Source organism: Hesperophylax consimilis, chromosome 26 (assembly GCF_061612785.1).
Source record: "Hesperophylax consimilis isolate HC1 chromosome 26, BYU_Hcon_1.0, whole genome shotgun sequence".
NCBI classification, from domain to species: Eukaryota; Metazoa; Arthropoda; class Insecta; order Trichoptera; family Limnephilidae; genus Hesperophylax; species Hesperophylax consimilis.
The window spans coordinates 22873810-22900388 of NC_142861.1; the positions used below are offsets into that span (position 1 = coordinate 22873810).

The window sequence follows — 26579 nt, forward strand, 5'->3', positions numbered from 1 at the left end:
GTTCCAATTTTGAAAATGACACTGAAATTCGAAGCATATCCGAGTTAATTGAACCAGAGTTAGACAGACAGACTCACAACCGAAATTATTATTTTTGATTACGTAGTACGTACAGTGTGGTATAATGGGATGTGAAAGGAAAGTTAATAGACGTAACATTTATATTTAATATTTTAAATATAAATTAATGAAAACCTCAAATTGCAATATTTAATCATTGAAGACAATATTACCGACCAATTTGAAACGGAAAAATCAGAAAAAGATTTGTTTGCATCTAGGAATTGAAGCCTGGACCTCGGCCTTGCCGGGACTTTGCTCTACCACTGAGCTAATTCGAACATATTCCCTTCGGTCATATTTAATAACATCGATTAAGACCCAACATTATCTTCATTTTCTTAATGCATACTTTTAGTGGCATCTTTTATGTATGATTGATGAACTCGTCAAATTCCGCTGTACGCCCAATAAGCGAAAAATTATAAATATCACATGGTTTCAACTTAATTAGGTCCTATAAGAAATAACTATTTATGTCGTAGGAGATGGTAAAAGGTGCATTGAAGTTCCATTTTTTTCTCAATCAAAGTTAGGTTTGAAGATTAGGAAATACGCATAAATTATTAAAATAATTAACTAACTAGACTAAATCTAGTTAGTGCCTTGGATAAATACATAATTGTTTTAATTTTAATGTGTGACATTTATTTTATTTTTACAACTCTACTACGAATATACTAATATTAATTTCGGTTGTGAGTCTGTATGTCTTTCTGTCTAACTCTGTTTCAATTAACTCGGATATGCTTCGAATTTCAGTCTTATTTTCAAAATTTGAACCGATTGTGTGAAGAATTCAGACAAGCGATAACGTACCTAAGTATAAGATATATTTTTATTCTACATTTGAAATGTGTACATATGTATTATTTTTTTAAATAACTTTGGCTCATTGTTTATTTTAAGACACCCCTTTTGTCATTTTCTGTCACCTTTTACAATAAGTAAGTTCGTCATACTATAATGTTACTTATTTCCAGATTGGCGTGACAGTAGTGGCACCTTCCAAGCGCCTGGTGCCGGCGAGAGTAGCCGAGGTGACCTCCCAGCCAGGGGCCTTCCGTATAGAGTTCATGCCAGAGGAGGTCGGCACCCATATCATAGAGGTCAGTACTAGTCATTTGTTACATGGTGAATTAAATTTTGGTCCTTCGAGCCGGATTATTATGATTTTTTTTTTATTTACTAAATAATATTGCTTATCATAAACAAATTTGCTGTTCAGGTGTCAATAGGAGGAAACAAATTGACCGCTGGTCCTTTGGTGGCAAAGGTTTATGATTCCAGCCTCATTCAAGTCAGTGATGTCAGCAGCGGAGTTGTTGGACAGCCATGCCAATTTAGGGGTAATTAACCTTTTATTTTAAATTATTGTACTTTTTCAATTGACTAAGCGATTGACAACGTAGCTTCTGATAATGTTTACTATACATATGTTACTACTCAATTTTGGAGATGGGAACTATTTATTGGATAACCAACCCATAGGTCACCCAAAGTGGACCGCTACGTTTGGTGATTTAGCAGGGGTGCCCGGATTCGTGGGGAGAGGTTAGTCTGATGGCGGATGCGTCTGCCTATTGCGTGGCGGGCCGGATCGGCAGAAACTTTTTGAGGAAGACTCTTCGACCTCTCCAACAGGACTCTATCGACCCATCGCCTTGCACTGCAGTGGGAGAAATGGATTCATACGTCCGTCACTCCTGGACACAATAACCCCTAGATCCCTACCCACCCCTCATACCTGTTTCCTTCCAAGAACTTCCTTTCCTTTATTTCCTTAAAAAGTTCTACACAGCATCCCGAAAGATATCATGGACCATTATTTTCCTAAGGGCTTCCAATATGGAGCTAATGTAAAAAAACGCATATAGACAACCGTAATTAGGTCAATGGATGTTGAATATTAAATTAAATTTCAATAAGTGTGTGTGATCTTACTGTCGTTTTTTTGTTATAGTGGACGCAAGTGCAGCTGGAGAAGGACAATTAGAAATCTCAATCAATGAAGGGGAGGTACCTAATCATGTGCAGGTAAAAATCTTTATTTTACTGCATTATGTAATGATTTTTTTCCAAAACATTTTTTTTTTCTTTGAACTCCTACCATCCTCAAACCCTTCTATAAAATACTGGGTAGATACTATTACACGGTCATAACACAAAATATTATAAATGATACAATACCTACCTACCTATCGTCTACACGAAAAAGTTATCGGTTATGGATATATATGGACAATAAGTTTCGGTTATGGACAATAGCTGCAGCAGTTCTCTTCGATGCGTTGCTATCAATTCTGCTTATACTTGTATAGGTACATCATATCACTCCATCACTGCCTTAGTGCCATAAATAAACCACTCACCTTAGTACCCAGCAGCATAAATTAACCACTCAATAGATCGATATCTTCAAGCTTTTTGTATGAAACAAATTAGTCCTAAAAAAGCATAGATATACCAATATATAGACAGTACAATTCTCATTCTTATTATACTATACACCAATTAAAAACTATGAAAGTTTAGTCCATAGACTTTCAGAGGTTTTCATTGGTGGATATAGTTAGGCAGTCATATGACGTCACAATATTTCGGTTACAATTTTCGATATTTGAATTCGGAGTTATACTCCCCTGCCCAATAGTACCCATAGTAAGAAGTCCGAAAACATGCCTCTTTAGCTGTCAGTTAATTTTCTAAAGCACGGCCTGTATTAATAAAGATGGCGGTGACTCCATCACATAAATAAACCACTTCCATCATATGCAAAACATGAATGACAAAAATAATCGTTTTTTTAGGTACTTTAAATATGAACAAATTACAAATATAATTGCATGACTTTAAAAGCGTTTCTCTTAGAATTTGCTAATACATTTAATTAAGTTAATTTATTTATTTAAAACGAGAATAGTGAACTTCTGTATAAAATTGATTTTGTATTTGTGCAATTTCTAATAACAATAACTCATTGTTATTTTAATCCATAAAGTCTTATAATAATGAAACCATTTTTGCTGGGCACGACATAACCTCATTTTAAACAAATCGAATCGAGCTTCCGTCACTAGTTTGCAAGGTTCAACTTACATCATTAATTTCATATTGTGACGGCAGATTAATGGCGACAATGAAATAATGTCAAGTCAGCTATCTACTTCAATTCACATTCATTAGCTGCAGCAGTTTTAGTTTGGTATACTTAGGTAATTGATAATATAAAGACCTTGACAGATAAAACATAAACCAATTTGATTCTTATTATTATAGTCCATTGTTTGCTTGTTCAGCGAGATGGAATTTCGAAATATAATATAATAATGTTATCGTTGTTAGCTATTTTTCAAATCATTGCGTAGTGCTTAGTCATTGAAAAATCTAGTGTTTTAAATCAGTGCATTTATTTTTACCATTGTTAATCGACGTAGCAATTTATGTATAGAGTATAGTGATGTGCATTGTGCACAATCAATAGATATATAATCTACTTATATAAAGGAGAGCAAAAAGGTGAGCTCTGGCGTCCTGATGTACCTACAGATTTTTCTGTCTGGAATTCCTATGTCAATGCATTTCCCTTTTATTCGCAAAATCAATTCCATCGTAAGCTACGGAGCTTCGAAATATAATTGTTATAATATAGTTGTAGGCTATACCACTGTTGTTATAAGGTTCGGGCAGGGATGTGAGAGATAGATGAAACTAATACATTGGATTTTATACTTCTATAATATATCTCTCTCGCTCTACACTGACGGAGTCAAACACCCGAAATTTATTGCCCCACACATACAAGACAAATCTGATGCCAAATCATATGAAAATAGTCATAATTCAAAGTTTTTTCCATCACGACCTACGAAACTTCGAAATATCCATATAAGACAATACTGTTGTCAAAGAGATCGTTCCAATGGGCCACTTGCATGTTTTTTTAATGATATTAATAATGTATGCAAGTGGCTCATTTTTTGATTTATGACAAAACATTTTCACGTTGTGGGAGGCAAGAGCTACGGAGCTTCGAAATGAGCTTCGTCATGAGCTACGGAGTTTCGAAACATCCATATAAGACAGTACGTATGTCAAAGAGACCACCCCGATGAGCCACTTGCATGTTTATGATTTGTGAAAAAACGTTTTTAGGTTGTGGGGGGAGGTAGGTGCCTGGTATCCTTCACGCCCGAGCATGCGCGCCCGCATTACATAGACATCAAGTTCAACGGCGAGACTGTCAGGGGATGTCCTTTCTTGTGCAACATCGCCGATACGGGGCGAGTCACTCTCAATCTCTCCAATCTAGGTAAGTTTTAAATTTATAGAGATAAGTAACATTTTCTTTGTTCCCTGACAAAAACAATTAATCAAGTAATTTTTGCGTGGTCCTAGAAGTGACCCCTGTGGTAAACCTATTCAAACACATACAAATGAAATTTAAACATTTATCTATTGAATCTCTTATAGTACAAGCTGAATACTTATTTTTTCCATTCGAGTATTTCTCCTTTTTTCGGCAACTAAGGGGTTAAAAAATCTTTTGAGTTAGGTAAACGCTTTGACACATTTTAAAATGCACTATACCGCTGATTCCAACCCCCTAGCAAACGTTTTTTTTTCAAATTTTGGCCTAAATAATTGAACTTTAGACTCGATTTACTCGAAAACGAAAGATCAAATCAAAAAAAAATTATGCCACAAATTCGACTCCAAATGTGACGTAGATTCATCAAAATCCCGATGGTACTACGAGCTTCCGCACACTGTTCTTTCAATCCATTAAATTTATTCACCTCGTATACCTAAATCAATCCATTATTACTCCTCTAATCCGAGATTCCATCACGGAAACAAGGCTACATTTGCACTTCCTCCCATGGATTTTTCCAGTACGCCAATAAGCCAGCTGCAGTCTATCGCCAATCTTTTTCAAAACTCAGCTATCCAACCTGCTCTAATCTTCTTCTACATAGTCATTCCACCTCTTCCTAGATCTGCCTCTGGATTGCTTTCACTGAGACACCCACATTGTTCTTATTTTCCTCAACTAACCCGTTTGTTCTGATTACAGAACTGATCCCTTTGGGACCTACAGAATCTTACAATAATTACATGGACAATTAGATTCTCTAGTCTGTAAATAATTCCTCCCTACCGTCGTTGCCTCATTGCTGAGAATCATGACCCCCACTCCAGTTACCCGGTGAATAAGGTTCCACCACTCCTTGTGAACACCGACTTTCCGGACACTCGTGATATTAGATAAGTTCAACACATCAGTGATCTTCTTCTGTTTCTCCTACCTTCGACTTTGCCAGTGACCATGAGTTTCTCCGGGTTCGAGTTCTCAATTTAGCGAACAACTCGTCCAAAATACCTATGGATAAGATTTAAGCAGACAGTTGATGGTAATTTACTAAACTAAATATTTACTCTGTCCCCCAGAACTGATCCCTGTGGGAACCCCTTCCACCTTCCAACTCAGCGTGCGGGGAGGTGGAGGTGCTGCGGAGTTGGCCGTGGCGGTTCGGGGTCCCCGTGGGGAATTACCCGTGAGGGTGGCGGGGGATGCCCATGCGGGGCTCAGTGCGGACTTCACCCCCGATGCCGTGGGACCCCACACAATCACGGTAGAATATAATGGGCATCCTGTACAGGTAGGACTTTTGCAATGAATATCTAATACTATAATCAACTATGAAGCAGAAATTCTAAGGACGGTACAAATATGAAAAATTCATCAAAAGTTAATATTTGAGTTCTGTTTATCGAAGTAATGTGATGTGGTCCATCATGAAATAATAACAGAACTTGAATTTTAACTTTGAAATTTGATGAATTGTTCAAATTCTGTGAAAATCCCCTCTACTTGTCCAAATAATATTAATATTATTACGACTTTTTTTCGCGCAAACAATATTTTCCACGTCACGTAGGTACGTGTTATGTGCAATGTTAGGGAACATTACACCACTTTATATTAGAGGACATCTATCCCATTAAAACTGGGTTTTTCCTATAAAAAATATCCAATTTACCTATAAATTCCTTGTGAAAAAATGTTTTAACTTGTAACTATGTATTGTGAATTTTTGTTTCCAGGGTACTCCCTTCGTAGCCAAGGCCTATGACGCCCGTCTGGTGTCCGTGGGGGCTGTCAGCGGAGGCTCTGTCGCCGGAGGCTCCGGGGGCGCTATGATGGGGGGCCCCGCACACTTCTCCGTTGACGCTAGTCGAGCCGGAGAGGGCAACCTGGAGATCACCATCTCCGCAAGGGGGCTCAATATACCTACACAAGTTCATCCTCAGGTCAGTATAAGAACTCCTTCCATAAACAGTGAGCTGTGAAAAAAAAGCTTTTGTTTTGCCGTGATGTATGCAGAGTGACGAGTTTAGAAATATTTATCTGAATAAGTTTTACAATACAAAAATTTACTCTATTTCAATTTTACCGCGCTCCTTGTTGTTTGTTTCGTAGATATTATTTATTGTAACAAAATTGGGCTAGGTACTTTATTATGAAATCTGGCACAGTTCCATTTTGGAAATTGGGGTAAATACTAGGCACTTTACATTCGATTGTGTGATTTAATTCAGTATTTTTTTGTGTTCCATTTTGAAATGTGACAGATAGATTATTGAGGGGGAAAACTGAAAAACTTCGAAAATTTTGTGGTTAGAAAAAGCAAATTAAATAGTAGATGAAGAGAAAGGTGATACGTTGTTATTATTTTGATAAAAATAACCGTATAAATACTGTGAAAAATATGCTAATGTTTTATTTTCCTTTCAGGGCAATGCTCGGTTCTCCGTTAGTTTTGTACCTGCCGAAGCTTGTGACCACATAGTGAATGTATCATTCAATAAGGTAAATATAACCTCAATATTTTATACAAACAACTCAAAATAATAATTAAAAACCATATCACTTTAGATGACGATGGGTGGAAATAATCAATCTAATCTAATTGTATCTTTTGTGGGCATCCTCTGCTTAAATCTCGCAAATACTTTGGAAAGTAAAAACCATGTTTTCTAAACTGTACATAATAATATATGCGTTCACCTTGATTATTGAGTGTATGTGTGTGCGTTTATAATATAATATAATATATCATGTACCTATTATGTATCTCAAATTTGTTTCCTGTGGCTCATTACTTCCGAGTTAATTTCTTCCTTAACTTCTCAAGCGCCAAAAGTACTCATTGAATGTGAAAATTTTGTAACCGTTGAGTACCGGCAAATCCATGTGGTAATCTGACATTTACATTTAGTATGAAGGTATTTATTACGTAACGGGAGCTCGGCATTTCAAAGACTAAAACACTAAACCTAATTCTATTTTTACACGGTGTATACGTTCCATGTTTAGGAAATTGGAGATAAGTTCCATTGCATTATTTATTATGTCGCTGTTAGACAATAAACAAATCCGTTTTCGCATGTTTGGTACAAAATCACTTCTATCTCAATTTTATCTCAACTTAAATCTGTGTACCTATGTCATATTATAACCAATACGCTTTGAGGACTGTGTTATTTCAAAACTGTGTAAAAAAGACTGTCCATATTTCCTCAAACCGGTGACATTTATCATTGCAGAAAGCCGTGCCTGGCTGTCCCATGGTGGTGTCCGTGCTTGGCGGGGGAGGCCCTGGCCCCCAGGTAGCCCTGCCACCCCCCGGGCCCGTGCTTCAGCCTGCCCACCTGCTAATCACACACCCCGGCGGGAAATTAGAGGATATTGAAGTCAACGTCGAAGGTAATTACATGTTCAAGCACGGAAAAGATTATTTAAATGTTGTCAATAACTTTCTATTAATGGAAAAGTTAGAGTAATGAAGAGAAAAAGTTCAATCAGACTCAATTAAAAATCAAGTATTTCCCGTCTTAAAATACTAATGATTAGGTTATTAAATTATTTAAAAAAAAACATCGCGTTTGATTGGTGATCAAATCGACGATCAGCGCTATTTTGAAGTTTTCTACATTTGAACAGTACCCGTCAAGAGCCGATTATCGGCACGTTTAAGCGTGTGAACAAATTTTGATATTATCCTACAGTTTTAATGGGGACCGGTCAAATGTGAAAATATTCAAATTCACGATCAGTGACCCATTTTAAAATTTCTACCGTAGCCGTAACCGATTCTCGGCCCGTTACAGCGTTTGATCAAATTTTAATATTTTATGCTCAAAAGGGCCGAGAGAAGCGTTTATTCAAAAAATATTCAAATTTGCATTGATTGTCAGTCATCATTACATAATATTTTGTTATTTTTTTTCGAAAATTACTTCATTTCTTTTTCATGCCTGCACCAACGTCAAAATGGATGGATAATATTTACATATTGTTGTGTTTTTGTAATATTTTTTTTCTGTGAATGGTCTTCCCTTGGAAGTGATTTTCTTCCTAGCATTTCTCTAACAGAGGGCACATATTTATACCATTATGTATGTAACATACCTTTCTTCTAGTATTCTCTTTATTATGTATATTTTCTTTCCGTCATACAAACCTGTAGATAATATTTTTCCTCTTTTCTCTAAGGTGAGATTGATTCCAAATATTATGTTTATTTATGAATTGTCAACAAAATTAAAATCATTTTATTTAAACATGTTATCAAGGTACTCTGTGCATATTTTCTTGAAGTTATTTCCGAAACACGTGTAGTTGATAGTAAAACAGTTTTCTGCATATGAAAGCTACCATAAACTGGAAATATTAGCTTTTTCCTACTTTTGAGAGATTTTTTTTAACAAATAAAGATACACAATGAGAAAAACTAAATAAACAATGTGGAACTCCCCAATTAATTTTTTTTTTTAAACTAGCTGTACCCCACCACGCATTGCTGTTCACTCTGTCTGTGCAGATAGAGAAAAAATAGCGCGTTTTGCTTTTACGTCCAACAGATGGCGCTGTATTAAAAAGAGTATTTTTTACCTGTCACAGGTGACATCTATATAATATAGGTATATAAAAACACATGCGTATTCCAATGCAACGTTGTATCAAAATTTCAAAGCAATCGGTGAAGATATTTGGAAATTTAAGATTTTGAACAAACAAAAATTTACATTTTTATTTATATAGATAGATAGACTAGCAACAATATTTGAGGAGCTGGTTGGAAAAAATGGCTATTTAACATCCTTAAATACCAAATGTTACTTCCGGATGTTATACCTAGATATCGGTAAGTTACATACAAATTTTAGATGTAAAAGTTTTTTTACATCTAAAATTTGTTATGAAACTGTGCGTACCTTTGAATTCAAAACCAGAAATGTAAGATTTTTAAAAACTAACACAAAATTAACGTGCAAGCTTTTTATTCTTGCACTATTTCAAAAACACGGTTTATGAGTTTTATCATTTCTCCACCAAGCCAATCAATTATTACATTGGAACACTATTTGAATATCCTGTACCTCTTCATATCTATTCAGTATTTAAAAAAAATTGTTTATGCCGTTCAATTATTATTTTTTTCCTTTGAATATTAAGTACTTACCTATTTTATTTTCATAACATTGCCCCTCTTCTGTCCTCACTTGAAGTACACAGGATTGGAAATAATTTGCACGCACACATCTTTCCATACTTGGGTTTGTCTGTATATCTTCATGTATGTACGTCTTGGTGTGACTATCTTTTTTTTTCTGTGCTTGTCTTTACAGGAAGGCGGCGTTACTATTACTAGACTTGACTGTAACTTGACAATTACTTACTAACGAATTACAACTGTCGCGACTGACAGATAGACTGACAGTTCACAATACTGTCACGGTGACAGCGGCTGTTGTCGCATTTGACAGATGACAGTGTGTTGAGAGTGAAAGCAGTTAGATACGAACTGACTTTTAGAATGGAGTTACAGAATTGACGATGTTGACTTGCATGGATAGGGGGAAGGAAAATTTATTTATATTATGTGGAATAACCCTTATTGTAGATTGTATTATCAAGAATAAAATTTTCATTGATTGTATCTTCAAGAATAACTAGGTAGTGTTCTTGATTGTATTATCAATAATAACTAGGGATATTGATTTATTATCAAGAATAACTAGTTTTGTATTGTATTATCAAGAATAACATGAACTACCAAGATTATTGTTTGTATTATTATCAACAATAATGTTATTGATAAAATTATTAATAATGGTTCTAGTAATTGATGGTATTATCATTAATAACTAATATTATAAACGATATTTTTCATCACAACTTGTATCTTATTTAGAACTATATGTAATATTATTTTTGCTCATAATTTGTTTGTGTACAAAAACACTCATTTTATCTTAAGAACATTTTCATTTCCTCAATTATTTGGTTTACACCAAGCGCAAATGCGCAACATTTTTTTTACAACATATTATAATTGCTAAAAATCGCTTTTGAATCAGAATTAAATTTAGAGTGATAGTTTGTCTAATAAATTTTCAATGTGTACAAAAATATTTTGCAAAATAAATAGACTACCATTTATTCACATTAATTAATTGTGTTTTAAAACTTAAATGAATGAGGAAATGATTTCATGTTATTTTGCGTTAAATTGTTAACGATAGTAGATTTATAAAGATGGTGTTGGATCGCTTCATAAAAATAATTATCGCTTGCTTGCTAACTTGCTTGGGAGAAGGAATTTACAATTTTTTTACACAAATACTTTAATTCTAATTAGGTACCACTAACAATTTTTTTCTTGCACTACCGGCATTATTGTGTTTAGACATTTGATATCAAATAGCACTTAACAAAAACTTTTGTTGGTTGCTTTTCATGGAAACAAATACATTACAATAATACTATAACTGTATTAAAATCTTTAAGCCTTTTTACTTGACGTCATGAAAGATCTATACAACAATATTGGTATTACGTAATATTCTTACAATAACTTAATAACATTTTATTTTTATGTATGTTTACTATAAATTTAAAATTATGGGCTTGAAAATTGAGATGAAGTAATTTACAGATTGTAATAAAATAATATACTTCTATGGAAGGACAATTACAATTTATTATTGTATTAAATTATTAGTGAGTAAATTTTTCACTTTGTTCAGCATTCTGATAATATTGATATATCTTATTATTACAGAGAGATAGAAACATTAATCCGAAGAATAAGTAGTTATAATGAATGTAATCATGTTATATAATATTTTTGTATGTTTTTTATAGGTAAATTAGTGAAACTTGATTTAAAATATTATTGCATAAAACAAATTATAAAAAAGTTTAAAAAAAAAATTATTTCTTTTTGAGATTTTATGATGATTTTAAAACTAAAATTATTTGAACAACATAAAAATATTTATTCCGTGTTTTTTACATTAATGTAAACTAAGTATTTAAAAATAAATATATTAAAATAGTCAGCGCTTAAAATAACAATAGTGGTTAAAAGGTGAAGTAGAAATAAGTTATATTTGCCGCCATAATGCTTTCAATGCTGTATTAAGTAATAATTACTTAAGTGAATTAACATAGACAATAAATTAATACATAATGCATTGATAAATGGTGTCATAGACAATAATATAATTTAACTACAAGTTACAAATTAGAACTTCACCATAAAAAATAATGTTTTTTTAATTGAGTATTGCTTTTACATGCATCAAGCAAAGAAAATATGCACAGATATCCAGTTTTTTAAATTTCGGAATGTTAATAATAATATATTAAGAACTGACAGTGGCTGATATTTTGCTTTATTCGAGTCCCACTTTAAAATAAAAGGATTACTTAATTTTCTGCGCATTGGATATCCTTGGATGTTTGGAAATGGATTTATCTTAATCTACCAGTCTTTTATAATTGTCACAACTACACTGACCAGGTGACAATAACAATTCGACCGTGTAACAATACTTACATTTGTTTTTACATTACTGACGAACAATCGCAAATAACGCTTTTTTTGCTATTCTGAAAAGAACAAATGATTAGAAATTTGTATGATCGAAAACATTGGAAGTGAATACTTAAAGACTTGACTGTGAGAAATTATATAATCACTACATTGTTTAATTTTCTTGTTTACGTTACTTTCCAATGTATTTGATCAGACACTCTTAGAACTTACACCATAGATGGCGTTGGATTTATTCTTCTTCAAACCATAATAAAACCACTTCTGACCATAATTTATGAGACCCGCCACATAAAAACTCAATTTACTATATAGGACTTACTGACACAGGACAAGACTTTATGACTTAAGACTTAGGACGGGTTGTTTCGGAGAATCTGAACAATTCGTCAAATTTCAACGTTCATTTTCGGGTTCTGTGAAAGACTTATTCAATTTCTGTTTTTATATCATTGTAGGCTAGTTGCTTGACAAAACTGAAATAAAAACAGAACTTGAAAAAATCTTTCACAGAACTTGAAAATGAACGTTGAAATTTGATGAATTGTTCAGATTCTCCGAAACAACCCGTCCTTAGAACAACTTAAGAATTCAAATTTTAAGACTTCAAACATAAACTGTAAGACTTAATTTTGATGTCTTAAATTTCACCACTTAAGGCATAACATTAAGGAATTGGCACTTAAGACTTGAAAACAAAAGACTTACTAAACCTTCAAGCTTAAGACACGACACTTGACATGAAATTTAAAACATGTACTTAAGACTAGACTGCGTTAGAATTAGACTGTACAAGACTTGAGTGTATGTGAGTTAAGACACGAGACTGGACGGTGTAGAGATGGAGACTGAGTGTATGTGTGCCCAGGTCCCAATGGGGGAAGCGTGCCGGCCAGCGTGCTTGAGGCGGGTGCAGGCCTGTTCCGGGCAGAGTTCGTGCCACGCGCGGTAGGGGAACATCGCCTGCACGTGCTTCTGCGCTCGCAGCCGTGCCCAGGGAGCCCCTTCACTGCCAAGGTAAAATAATATATATTACTTCAGTTTTAACTACATACGGATGTTATCTCTTCTTTTTAGATTCCTTTCAAATAATTAATGTCAAACATTGTCATTTTATGATAAGGATGTCATTTTTATAAGTTTCGTAAGTGTAATTTTATTTATAAACTAAACTTACACTTCTCAAATTATACCGAATCCATTAAATTTCATAATTTTAACTCCCTCCAAACACTACGTCTAATTTTTGATCAAATCTTATTGTTTAAAATCCTAAATAATGGTCTGGACTCACCAGAATTTACCAATTTAATAAATCTTCATATTCCGTCTAGATCAAGGCTGCCCAACCCCAGGCCCGCGGGCCACATTGTGGCCCGCGAATGAATTATAAGTGGCCCGCGTGTACCATTTTCAAAAAACCCGCCAATCCGCCAATTTGAAAAAGTGTCGCGGGCCCGCGGTAAAACAAACAATGCAGCTTGCGCGCGGTCACCAGTGTTGCCAACGAAGGCGATATCGCTATTTAGGCTACTCAGAACGAGAATCAACGACGAAAAAATCTAACCTGTTGAACCCATTTTTTAAACAAAAATATTTTGGTTTTTGATATAATATTTTTTGCGTCCGAAATGGAATCTTGTAGCAACCCCCCCCCCATGGAATTCGAAAAATTGTTGTGGGGAATCACATATGATGTTTTTGGGTGCGCGGAATTTTTTCTCAGCGAAGTTCCGTAAATAGGAACCGTCAGGTATTCAGTGGCCCGCCAGTGATTCAAAATCGTTAATTTCGCCCAACTGCTAAAAAGGTTGGGCAGCCTTGGTCTAGATCAACCGGACAATCTGATTTATTTTATCTACCCTTGTGTAGAACAAACATTCGAACTTTAGCAAAGGAAACTTCTGTGGCTTGACTTCAGTTAACTTGTATATTTATATCTATCATTGCATATTATATAAAAGCTGTTTGTTTCTTACAAAATAAAATAAAAATTCTTTTGATGTAACCTGCAATAACTCATACACATATGGAACCAAGCAGTCTTTAGCAACTCAAGCGATAGCTACCCAAATTTGGGTCAAGTGATAGCTACATATATATATATACATTTACCATATTATTTAATTCTTACCATTCCTTAAAATATTAATATGGATACATATCAACGTTCCTGATGAACAATGTCGGATCTGCAAATTTTTAGTTTTGCAGTAGCGGTGTAAAAGTTTCATTTCTGCTTTTTATACTGTTTTTGATAATATATTTCTCCAATTAAATAAATAGGGATTAATGCAAAATATAAAACAACACTATATTTCTTGATCTCAAAAACAGTAAAATTGCAGAAACCGAACATCAAATAGCTCTACTGTAAAACTACAAATTTGCACATCAGACATTGTTCTTCGGGACCGTTGACATGAAACTGCTTCTTGAGGTTTAAAGCCTATGATTCTACCTAGATTTCACCGTCTCTCCCATATTTTTAGTTTCTATAAAATTGGTACATTATGGTAAGCGATCGCTCAAAACATTTTTGCATACTTGACATAATATGCCAAAAATCGCTTGAGTGCAAATATAAAGCGGCACACAAGAGGTTAAGCTTCTATCGACTACCAAAAGATGTCACTAATTTTCCTGTCATGGAATATTCTGGATAATGTTTTTTATCATGGAGTCTTCATGTGGATGTTGTTTCAAATTGTTTTATAAAATTGAACACATTTTGAAGGCATTTTCAGTAGACCAATGACAACATACAGAAATAGTAATATTCAACTTTGCCCCAAATAACTACAAGTCTGAGTGATTTCTTTAACGAACATGGAGAATTCATGCATTTATAAATTTAACGATTTAATTTTTTTTTATAAAACCTGTTAATGTGGGATAAATGATGAAATATAGGTGGATTCATTGAATTTAAACCGCAGTAAGCAATTTTTATGTTCTGTATTAATATTCGGAGGTATGATTTTTGGACTGAGAGAGGCTGAATCCAAAATTGAACGCCAGGAAATCTCTATCGCCCGAGTTGTTAGGTGAACTTGATTTGTTGAATTTCAAAACCATTTTTTTTCTTTCCCTAACCTCGATTTTTACTGTTTCATAACCACTTTTTATTCATTTTCAATTTTCTTATTTCATTTCTCAAATCTTATGATATTTATTGAATTTAGGTCTATGATGTCAATGCCATAAGAGTGAAAGATGTTGCAAGCGGAACGGTCGGCAAACCAGTCACATTTTTAGGTAAGCTCTCGTTCATAAAGCGTCTATGTTCTTGAAACTAAAATATAGCAAACGTATTTAAAAAAATTTAAAATCAATCAAATATGTTTTTCATCAAATAAGAACTGTTCATATGATCTCGATCATCGTTGAATCGATGAACAAATAAAATGTTGATTTCAATAAATCGATAGATTTCAAAATACCTTCTAAATACGGTACTCTTTTAGTTAATTATCTCTAATTATCTGACAACTTCTATAATCCGCTGTTATTTTTGTTGAGTCGAAACCCCAAAATGAAGCTCTATAATTCGACGGTGTTCGTATGTCAAATTCAGTAGTACGCCGGGTGCCCAGACCCGAGCGCCAAGCTGATGAGTTGGGTTATATAATTATTATACACATAGTTACCATACCACCGTCTAGATTGCTGGAGCGGACCATTTTCCCAGTCACTAGGGTTAATTATTTTTATTTTAGGACATTTCGGTTTGTCCTCTGAGTATTCTAGAAACTGTCACATGTGTTGTTTGAATAAGTTAAAAAAATGTAATCTTCTCATTAACGTAAATATGACACCTTTAAAAGTGTTCAACTTGCCCTCTAATGATATTTTTTTACCAAAATATTTCAATTTTACGAAAGATCGATAGCGGTCTTTGTTTATGTTAATAAACGTTAATAAACGAAATACCTGTTTCAACTTCTAGCATATTATGTATACATGCACTATAATCCGCCGCTTTCTCTAATCGGACACTTGCCCAGTTATTGGGGTGGTGGTTTATTATTACGTGAATGTGAGGTAGTAATCAATTATTTTCGTCTTAGTGGAGACATCACAGGCAGGCCCTGGAAACTTGGAAGTGACAGTAAATGGTGGCAGGGTTCCCACCTCGGCCCAGGCCCAGGGGCAGCACACATACGCCATATCCTTCACACCCAGGGAGCCACAAACACATACGGTGGACTTAAGATTCAATGGTCAAGATGTTCCAGGTAACTTCATCAAACCCTATTTTATTTTATATAATGATCAAGATAAAATCAGGTTCAGCTCTGTGCACGCGCAATTGGAGCAGTCCGCTCTGAGCGCTTACTTGCTAAGGCGCCAAGGAGCTAAGGCAGTGATAATAACACCTAACACAGCACCAGGCAGACCAGTTGATTATGTTTTGTAGATATTATAAAACACCTTCCCTAACATAACTTATTAACCAACATTTTCTAGTGGACAAAGATTTATTTTCCCTAAATTTGTAAGCGTATTTGTAATTTTTGGCTAATTATTATTTTATTTTATTAGGTTTTACGCCAAGCTGGGCTTTTACATGCATTTTAAAACAGAATATATCTAGTAAGCTATCGAAAATAATACAAAAAAAAAAAATTAAAGCTAATGAATATAAAATAAAAATAAAGTAAAACATGTAACAGTAACATAAAATATTATAAAAACTAGAACAATACTACATATAAGACAAATCACTAAAACTAAATTACCAACGCTACTCTAATTTGTAGGATTCAACAAAGTGCTGGTGTAGATTACGGTTAATTCTATAAATGGAATCAATAAATATATTAATAGTACCCCCATACTTGTTGCCCAGATCATGCATCCTATTGGTCAGTAAGTGTATCTGATAGTTGGTTGTGTATGTATTGCAGAAGGTGACCGGGTATGTCATCAAAGTGACAATTCAACACACTTACAAAAAGTGATATAAACTCATGAAAAGTGATGAAACAAAAACTAGGTTTGAAAGTGATGAAAAAGCTATGTAACCTATTTAACCTAGTTTTTGTTTCATCACTTTTAATGACTCTATATCACTTTTTAAAGGTGTGTTAAATTTTCATTTTGATGAAATATCATGGAACCAATGCAGAAGAATGTTATATTTTGTCTTGTATTCCTAGTCGGCACATGGAATTTAATAGTGGCAACGATGGCAGGACTGTCAATTAAGTTGTTATGACATTAATATTATTATAAAATTAAAGCGGTCCATTCTCAGATCCTTGAGGTAGACCTGTTAATTGAGTTTTTGGCTATAAGTAAAATGATTTTTTTAATCATTTTTGTGTAGATGGGTTAATAGTGGAACTCAACTTAGTACGCTTTTCATATTTTCTCCTGGAAACATTGCTATTTTTGTCTTAGCTAACTGATATTAATGCACCTATATATAATATTATTTATCTACAGGGAGTCCATTCCAATGCCAAATCTCCTCACCAGCCCGGGTAGTGGATGTTGAATCACTCGAGAAAGTATCGGTTGGAGCTTTGTGTGAATTCAGTGTGGAAAGTCCATCTGCTCCAACTGCCGAAGTCTTAGGTTTGTTAAATTTTATAATGTTTACTATTCATCAGTCCAACCATTCTCAAACATTTTCTAGGCTAACTGTTTATCTCCCAAACTTCTGTTTTCTGTCTGTAAAAATATACTCTTTATAATAATCCTTCTGATAATCTACTGGTTTCCACCAGAATTGGTTACTATTGTTAATTTCACAACATATTGTCTTCCCATCAAGGTGGGATAATAGCACCATAGGTGAGTTGGTGTTTTTTAACTGTCTTCACAATTCCTACAGCCATTAGTGTTTTCCACTGCCAACAGCTGCATCTGTCTCCAGAAGTGATAACTGGTTCTGGGTCGATCGTGAAATACCCGATGATTTATCCCGATTACGAACCACAAATGATTGATCAGGTTACCTTTTCAAATAAGATTTGATCATTTTATGGGCTGACAAGTGATCATAGATGTATAAATCTTGAAGACCGGGGTCTTAAGTCTCATTCTCGCTATGCAGAAATGCTCATATACCCAATGCAACAGCCCCATGATGAATAAAAGAGGAATAAATAAATTGATATTTGTGATTGTTGGAGGACTAGCCAGCAGAGGAATTGAACCCATAACACCTATATGGGAACTCAACTTAGCCACTGACCGGTCTATTTGATCAATCTTTTTTTCCATGTATCCAGGTCCAGCTAGGAGGGCCCTCCCGGTCACAGTGAGCCCATCAGGCCCGGCCCTTTACACGGTCGCCTTCACCCCCCTGGACGTGGGGGACCACAGCGTGGAGGTGCGCCTGGCTACCGGGGGACATGTGGAGGGGAGTCCCTTCCTGCTGAAGGCCTACTCCGCCGAGAGGGTCACCGTGACAGACATCAGCCCTGGAGTGGTGGGCCGCCCTGTCGGATTTACTATCAATGCTTCACAAGCTGGTTAGTACAAATAATTATTATACATTAATTTAACTCCTTAGGCAATTTCGGGAGATTCTTCACAGACAATAAACAACCGTAGAGTCTTTTTGGGAGATATATACATATATCCCAGCCTGACACGGTCTCAATGCTATCTCATTTTGTGTTACGGTGAAAAATATGATTTAAACGGTGTTAGAAAGAAAGAATACCGTGCTTTCATTTTGAATTAAAAAAATTACCATGAACACTTCTGAAAAATTAAAAATAATTCTTTGAAACAACATTTAGCGTTCATATTTTTAGATTATATGAAAAAAGTAAAGTGACAGTAACTTTTATAATACCTTTGTTTAATTAAATATGTTTTTTATTATCGTGTAAAGTTGTAAGTAAATAAACTGTAATGTTTGCACAATAAAAACCATAGGAAACAACTTTAAAATTTTTAAAATTGTTTGCATTTAAAATTTTAATGATTAATTGCATACATTGAATTATAATACTAAATTCTGAAAGAGTCTCTAAATCTGCTTTCAAGAACAGTATTTTATTCAGAAATATGTTTAAAAACAGCGAATTTATCTGAAATCGAATTTAATGTGAAAATATTTTCTGCACAATCTGCATTTTGACAGTTTTCATAAACGAGACATAGGTATATTGCAAAATATCAGAGGCTTTAGGGGTTATGTATATCTGCTATATAACCAGCTTAGTGTTTTAATTTCAATTTTTTAACCAGGTTTCCTTGCTCATTGTTTGAAGAGTTGTTATTCATTTCCTTTTATTTTATTTTTAATCAATGCTAAGTATTATCTCTCCACTTTACTCATCCATTATTGTATTAATAAATACTTATTCTTAGTGATAATAATTAGACAATGTTTGCATATTGTTTTCGGTGCAGTTCTATAATACTGTACAAGATATTCCTTTAATCTTAACTCACAGCTTCATCGATCATTTCGTTTAGGAAATAAGCTAAACAGAGATGAGAAATTCACAGATCTTCTATTAACTCGGTTCACTTCAGTAAATCAGATCAAATATAATAACAATCACAATATTAGATTCTATGAATGACTACTAGAGTTTCCTGCTTCCCAGATCAACAACATTGCATTTACAGTGTTCAGGCCATTATCGTTGGCACATTATCAATGTAATTAATACTGCCGCACTTGTAATATATCGTTCCATGACAAAACAGAACATTGAAGAAAAGTGATAAAAATTAATTTTTTTTAAACTTGTCACTGTTCTGTTTTATCTGGTTATCGTTGTCTATGGTTGGTCAATTTTAAGTGAATAAGATTAATTTATGGCATCATTTTGTGCTGAAAGTGAAATAAATTAATGTATTTGTGTACAGGTGCCGGAAATTTAGAGATCATCGTGGCTGTTGGAGGAAGAAATGTACCCAACTATGTACAAAGTGAGGGAAATGCTAGATTCAAAGTAAGTAGATAATATTGTTTTCGAATAATGTCAAATAATTTTATTTATTCAACGAAAACCCGTTTGAGGTGATATTTCTCATATTTCTTAAATTCCTTGTTAATTTTAACATAATACTTTTATTTTGTCCCCACTCTTTAAAATTCACTCAGATTAATCACTCTATCTATATATTTCATAAATACATATTATTAAACAGGCTTTTAAAAACTTGGAAAGTCTATTCTGAAAAATTAATGAAAATAATATAACTTAGAGCTAACTAAAAGAAAGTCATATTATCCGTATAACTAATCTTAAATTCTGTTCCAGGTAAATTTCAAGCCAGTTGAAGCGGCGCCCCACTCCCTGTCTGTGCGATTCAACGGGCGTCCCGTCCCCGGATCCCCCTTTACTTGCATCGTGTCTGGGGCCACCGGAGCTGTGGGGGGCGTCAGCGGGGCCCCCGTAGGGACTGCGCCCGCCACCGCCAGGGTCAAGGGGGATGGACTGAGAGCCGCACAAAGGGGGCATCAGGCAGAGGTCAATTTGACAGGATTCGGAGGTAATTCTGCAGCCACCTAACATAATAAATATATAATCCCTAGAAGTTTGATGTATACGATTCCATGTCAAAACAGGTTATCAAAGGCTTGCATAAAATAAGGTCAATTTTATCTTAGCTAGGGTGAAATTTATAAAAAAATTTTAAAAATCACAAATATTTCTTGAACAGGTAATCGATTTCGTTGGACTGTCAGGAGCCCAGGAGTCTGTTGTGTCTCCAAGTCAACAAACTCTCTTATCAAATAAAACTCTGGCCCAATAAAACACTTGGACTTTTAGTGTGATAGATTGACAATGGGCTCTGATATCTTATTTAGCAGGCAGTTGGAATAATGTGGACCCCGATATGGAGGTTCCCACATTATTTATCATACACTCGGTCTCTACAATACTCGACAGAAACTAATCTAGTGCCATCTATGAGTGAGCTCTTACACTAATATCAGAGATATTACAGAGTCGAAAGGTCTTATTTAAATTGGTGACCTTTATTTAATGCATAGATTTAAGTTTGACAATTATATCAAATAAACGATTATATCATTCTTCTATGTTTCTAATTTACCTAGCACAATAGATATATATTTAATCTTATATTATGGTTTATACTTACAGCATGTACAAACTTTGCCATAGAAACCAATAATTTATTTTTTTATTGGTCTATCTGTCTTACCAGTTTATCTGTCTAACTACATTTACTTATTAGATTCTTACGTGCCTGTTTTTAAGCCGGCCTTAAGCTCGGTTTAACTATACCTACGCCACGGTGATAAGTCAAGTTTTCACTATTCTGACCTTAAGCGCCGTGTAATATTTACACTGCGTTTATAAGTAAGGCAGAATATTTTTAGGAAAAACCCCTCTGATTGGGTGCCAAAATAAAAATTCTCGTTTCTGACAAAATTTAGAATCTTCATTATTTTCTCTTTTAATATAAAACTATTGATTTTTATTGCTTAAATAATGTTTCAATCTTTCAGCTGCAGAGGCTACAGTCTCCATTGCAGGCCCTGGGGGACAAACTCTCCCGGTGACTGTGGTGGCTGGGGGCCCCCAGGGTGAATGGGTGGCCCGCTGGGCCCCCGAGCAAGTGGGGCGTCACCTGCTGACCGTGCAGGCCGCGGGGGCCCCGCTAGCTGGGTCCCCCTTCACCTGCAATGTGTACGATGTAGCTAAAGTCAGGGTCACAGGGCTGGGGGCTGGAGGTACCAAAATTTTCTCTTTTTTTATATCCTTCATACAGATTAATTATAGAAAAGTCTCGGATGATAACTTGGACAAGTACTCAGAATGTCAGGATGCAAAACTAGCCTAAGGGAAAAAATGACTCAGTATGTGAGATTGAGACACATTTTTTTTTTTTTTTTGTATTAGGCAATTCACCCTAAAGAGACACATTTATATGTTCGTTTTCGGCTAGAAAGTAAATACATATTTTCAGTAAACAATGGTTCTTCATCGCTTAACAAAACTTTATTAGTGTATCTAGAGCAGTTGTTTTATGTCATGCTTTAGAATTCTCTGAAATATTTTAACCAATCAAGCGATAGCTACCCAAATTCGGGTAGCACCTCTCATGCTCTTGAGCGATAGCTACCAAATTTGGTAATTATACTAGGTAATTTTTATGAATTCATTATTTTTTTGGAACCCTTAAAAAATTGCGATAAACGGTGAAATATAGGAGGATTAATTAATAAATTTAGGAGGGCTTTACAGTAAGCAGTTTCACTCAAGTTAACTTATCAACGAAATGCTTGATTGTTTTAATGTCCAAGATGTGTTCTACTTGCAGTATTTAATTGAAGCATCTAAAATCTTTCTAAGCAATCAAATTTTCAAACCAAAAACGCATGAATTTTCATTACTTCATAGTGCTTCACCTAAAACTATCTTTACAATTTAACACGTCTGTCACTGTTTTCAGGTTTAGAAGGGATGGTGGAAGGGTTGAGCCTTGGAGAGGCAGCCCGTGGTGAAGCGGGAAGACCTCTGACCTTCAGTGTGGATGCGGCCAGTGCCGGGGAAGGAACCCTCGAGCTGGTGGTATCTACGGCACACTCCACTGTTAAAGCAGAGGTTTGTATGCACTTCCATGAAACCCAACCTAACAAGAACTGAACCCAATTTGATGATTTATGTGGATAACCTCATCACATCTCATCTTAACAAACGGATTGCAATCTTTAGAGCAAAGGCACCAGGTGAGAATGCTTTTCTTGTTCTACCGCTATTTCAATGGAAGATGCTCCAAGGAACTAATGTTACTGACTCATTCGGCACCGGTGCATAGTCGGGAAATACGCCAAACACGCGCCTAACATTTGTACACAGTTTATATTTTTGTCTCATGAAAACTATACGTTTATAAGAATCGTTCTTGAGTTCAACAGCTCGGCTACGGAACGATTTGCCAGCCTCTGATTTCTCCCTCTACACAATGTTCAATCCTTCCTCTTCTCAAAAAAACCCTCCGCGCAGCATCCCAAAAGATGACAACCATAGTATGGTAAATAGTAGTTCATCAGTTGTATAAAATTTAAAACATGTTTATTAGTAAGGGGGGTATATAAATAAATTGATTAATCAGTGGTTGTTAGAATGTCATATTAAAATAATCGTTTTGTTTGATAAATTGCAGGTAGTAGCGTGTGCACGGGGTTTGTACGACGTGACGTTTGTGCCCCAGTCCTGTGAGCCCCACTTTGTCAACATCACCTTCAACGAGGCCGCCGTTCCCGGCAGTCCCTTCCAGTGCGACATTCAGGAGACTGTCAACCACGTTCAGATTGGTATGTTTCATACATTTAACAAGTTAAGTGGGCCGGCACATACTGACGGAAGTGCCCCAATCATATTTTTCTTACCGCCTACCATATTATCGCCCTGGTGAAACTCCAAAATTCAGAAATGAAACATTGCTTGGAATGGTATTAGTCTTATTTGGTGATCAGATATGAATAGCCAAGTCCTTCCCCACCTTTCACTCCCCATCTCTTTCCACTCCTCATTGGGAGTATAGTCCCACTGGCTTAAACAGAGGTAGTTATGAACTCCTGTGGCTTTGCCCGCCGTCCCACGGGTCAGTAAGCAGTCGACATAAACCAAATGCTACAAGACCCTGCGCAGAAAAGTTCCACACTGAACCGCGCTACAGACCGTTATCCTTCTATAGTGAACTTAATTTTCTGCGCAGGGCCTTGAAGTATTCGGTTTATGTCGATTGCTAACCAATCTGTGGGACAACGGGCTTATTCGCAACGTAAAAAAAGATTACTAACTATTTCTGGGTTCCCATCATATTTATTCTGTGATCAATTTCATATGATGAAAGTTAAATTCCATTCAACATTGAGTTTTTATCATGTAGAAAGCCTTTTCTCACTGATCTATTTCATAGATTATCACATACATCTATCTCATAAATACAGATGGGATCTCAGATTAACGTGACCTTTTTCCGTGGCTCTTTTTGTTACCATGTTCTGAATGAAAGTTCATATTTGTGCGCCAAAAGATAGGTTAGGTTACGGATAATATTGTCATGAAAAATTTCTCAATTTTATTTAATTTCCTCACTAGGTGGCACTGCAACTGTTGATCTACCCACCTCCGCCCATACCCTGGAGATAACTGACCCGACAGGAGATGTAGTTCCCCACACCGTGTGGGCCGGCCTGGCCGAGTTTGGCGTGGGTCGCATAGGGCGTTACACCGCAAGGGCCACCGATCAACAGGGCAGACCGCTCTACATAAAGAACATCAACGCCTTCGATAGCAACAAAGTGAGAGTCATTTCAGTGGGGGATGCTTACTGCCATCGACCGGCTATTATTACAGGTAAGAATTCTCTATTATTGAAATTATCCCAAAAGTTGTAATCACTCTGTACCTTTCACTAATATTTTGAAGTTATTAAAGATTCGATCATTTTAAATGTTAGGTTGACTCTAATTTCATGTTTAAATATAGCATGATATAGATGAGACTTGAAGAGTTCTCGTCAGTTAAAATAAATTAAAATTAACTTGCCTGATTACATTACATTACACAAGAGACATATTGGTAAGACAACTACAGTATCTTTAAATGTAATTATTCTATGGGCGCCATATCATTTAAACATAATAATAAAAGTAAATGGATTAATCAAAAGGTAAAACCAAACATATAATTATAAACTATACCAGATAATTATTTTTTCCACGTACTCCGCTTGGGTTGCCATTCCAATCCACTCCAGGAGAACCCACTAGCAAAACCTTCCTCCTAGACCGCTCTCCAAAGACTAAAGTCATAGATAATGTCCAATGCTGACTTCTATTTAATCAATATTTAGTGCATATCGACATTATTGTAACGAACACTAGGGTTTAACGTTGCAATTCGTTACAAAGTGAAGATTCGGAAGGAATGCAGGGCTAAAAAAATGTAGTGAACAAGATGAACAAGAAAGGGACATTTAATTGGTTTGGACATAGAGTGCCAGGAGAATATAAATAATGGGAAACGAATCGTAGTAGAAGTCAGAGAAGCATGAGGACAAGACATAGAAAGAGGCAATTACGCGCCGTTTCTTTCGGGCTTGAACCATCTTACTTAAATTAAATTACTGTATTTATTTAGTTACAGCACAATAATGCATTTTACACAAGTTCTTGAGTTCAGATTTGAAAGTTAGATAAGATCAATTGCAGTCACCTAAATGGCCACAATCATTACCGAGGTTGTAAAGTCTCTCTTATATAGCAACCCCATGGTATTTTATAGCTAAAATTTCCTTTTCTGTTCCAGTTTCCGTAGCAGATGCGGGATCGGGCGTGCTGACGGCGCAGGTCCGGTGCGGAGGGACCGCAGTGCCCCACTCGGTGCGGTCCTCGGCTAGCAGACAGGAGCTGGTGTACCACCCCTCACGTGCCGCGCCCCACACAGTCACGCTGCTGTATAACGGGGTTCCGGTATCGCGTAGACCATTGAAACCTAATGTTCAACCGGCAGCTGTTGGGCAGGAAGTAAATACATTTATTAAATTTTTTATGTTTTTTTTTATTTTTATGTCATTCCTCACAAGAGTGCTCTTATGTGAAAGGTGTAAAGGCAGGGGAACTATATCTTACTATGTATAACTATATTTTAGATAACTTACCTGCCTCAGAACAGACTTTTTATAGTGAGGTGGGCAAAGAAATCTAAGTGCTCATCAACTGTGAACGAGTGTTCCGCTCGTGTTTGTCGAGTTTCGCATGTGTGTATCGGTGCACAGGGGATCAATGCTACTAGATACTATGTCCATTTTTATCATCAAAGATGGGTATTCACTTGCCGTGCCCACTTGCTGTCCGCACGGAATATAGTCACAAGAAGGCTATAATAGCATATTACTGTTCAACTGAATTACATATTATCACAAGCTTGTAAAAGTCCATATGGGCGTATAATATGTATAAATAAATAAATGGTATGAAAAAGCAAGGTTACCTGTTGTGCTTTTATATTTCTGAGACCCATAAGAGTCCCAATTGCCAGTTCTTTGAATTAGTTTGTAATATGTACTAACATACTGTTTTATTCCAGGTGACGGCATCCGGCATAGGGCTGTACCAAGCCAAAGTGGGTCAAGTCAGCTCCTTCAGCATAGACACCTTGGGCCGGCCCGCCAGAGAGTTGGATGTAGTGGTCTCTGGGCCCGGAGGCACTGCATTGCCTGTTAGGTAAGTCTGACTAATTATCGAGAATCAGCCTTCCACGCACAGAGTTTTAGCAGCACGAGGTTGGACGAACGTTGAAGAGCGGCGTCCCGTTGTCCTGTCTTGTTTTACCCCCCCTGGGCGTGTCAAAAGATGTTTCACAACAAAATGATTTTTAATTCTAACCACAACTGAAAATTTCTACATACATAATGTAGAATTCATTACGAATATCTCCTCAGTGTTTTGGTTTTATTTCAGATGTTACCAGACAAAATCAGGCATGCTTCAAGCAGAATTCACAGTCACTCAAGTTGGGAACTGCACAATAGGTAAATAAAGATCAATATTACATATTATCCATCTTACTAATTAGATTCTTACGTGCCTGTTCAACGTTGGTGTGATAAAGTCGGCCTCGCGCCTGGTTTAATACCGATTTAACC

General features: G+C 35.6%; 1 protein-coding gene across 6 annotated transcripts in view; it reads left to right on the forward strand.

Moving 5' to 3' along the window:
• jbug (filamin-type immunoglobulin domains fbug) overlaps positions 1-26579 on the forward strand; it is a 166294-nt gene that overhangs the window by 123651 nt on the left and 16064 nt on the right. For all 6 annotated transcript variants that reach the window (XM_089647232.1, XM_089647226.1, XM_089647231.1 and 3 more), the window contains exons 21-42: positions 1044-1169; positions 1289-1409; positions 2024-2097; positions 4216-4372; positions 5512-5723; positions 6169-6375; positions 6860-6934; positions 7672-7831; positions 12838-12986; positions 15155-15227; positions 16040-16207; positions 17421-17552; positions 18212-18454; positions 19812-19897; positions 20210-20441; positions 21427-21651; positions 22374-22525; positions 23088-23238; positions 24029-24286; positions 25241-25458; positions 26021-26157; positions 26395-26465. In XM_089647232.1, coding sequence (XP_089503358.1) covers positions 1044-1169; positions 1289-1409; positions 2024-2097; positions 4216-4372; positions 5512-5723; positions 6169-6375; positions 6860-6934; positions 7672-7831; positions 12838-12986; positions 15155-15227; positions 16040-16207; positions 17421-17552; positions 18212-18454; positions 19812-19897; positions 20210-20441; positions 21427-21651; positions 22374-22525; positions 23088-23238; positions 24029-24286; positions 25241-25458; positions 26021-26157; positions 26395-26465 — 3427 coding nt within the window. The remainder of the gene's footprint in view (positions 1-1043; positions 1170-1288; positions 1410-2023; positions 2098-4215; positions 4373-5511; positions 5724-6168; positions 6376-6859; positions 6935-7671; positions 7832-12837; positions 12987-15154; positions 15228-16039; positions 16208-17420; positions 17553-18211; positions 18455-19811; positions 19898-20209; positions 20442-21426; positions 21652-22373; positions 22526-23087; positions 23239-24028; positions 24287-25240; positions 25459-26020; positions 26158-26394; positions 26466-26579) is intronic.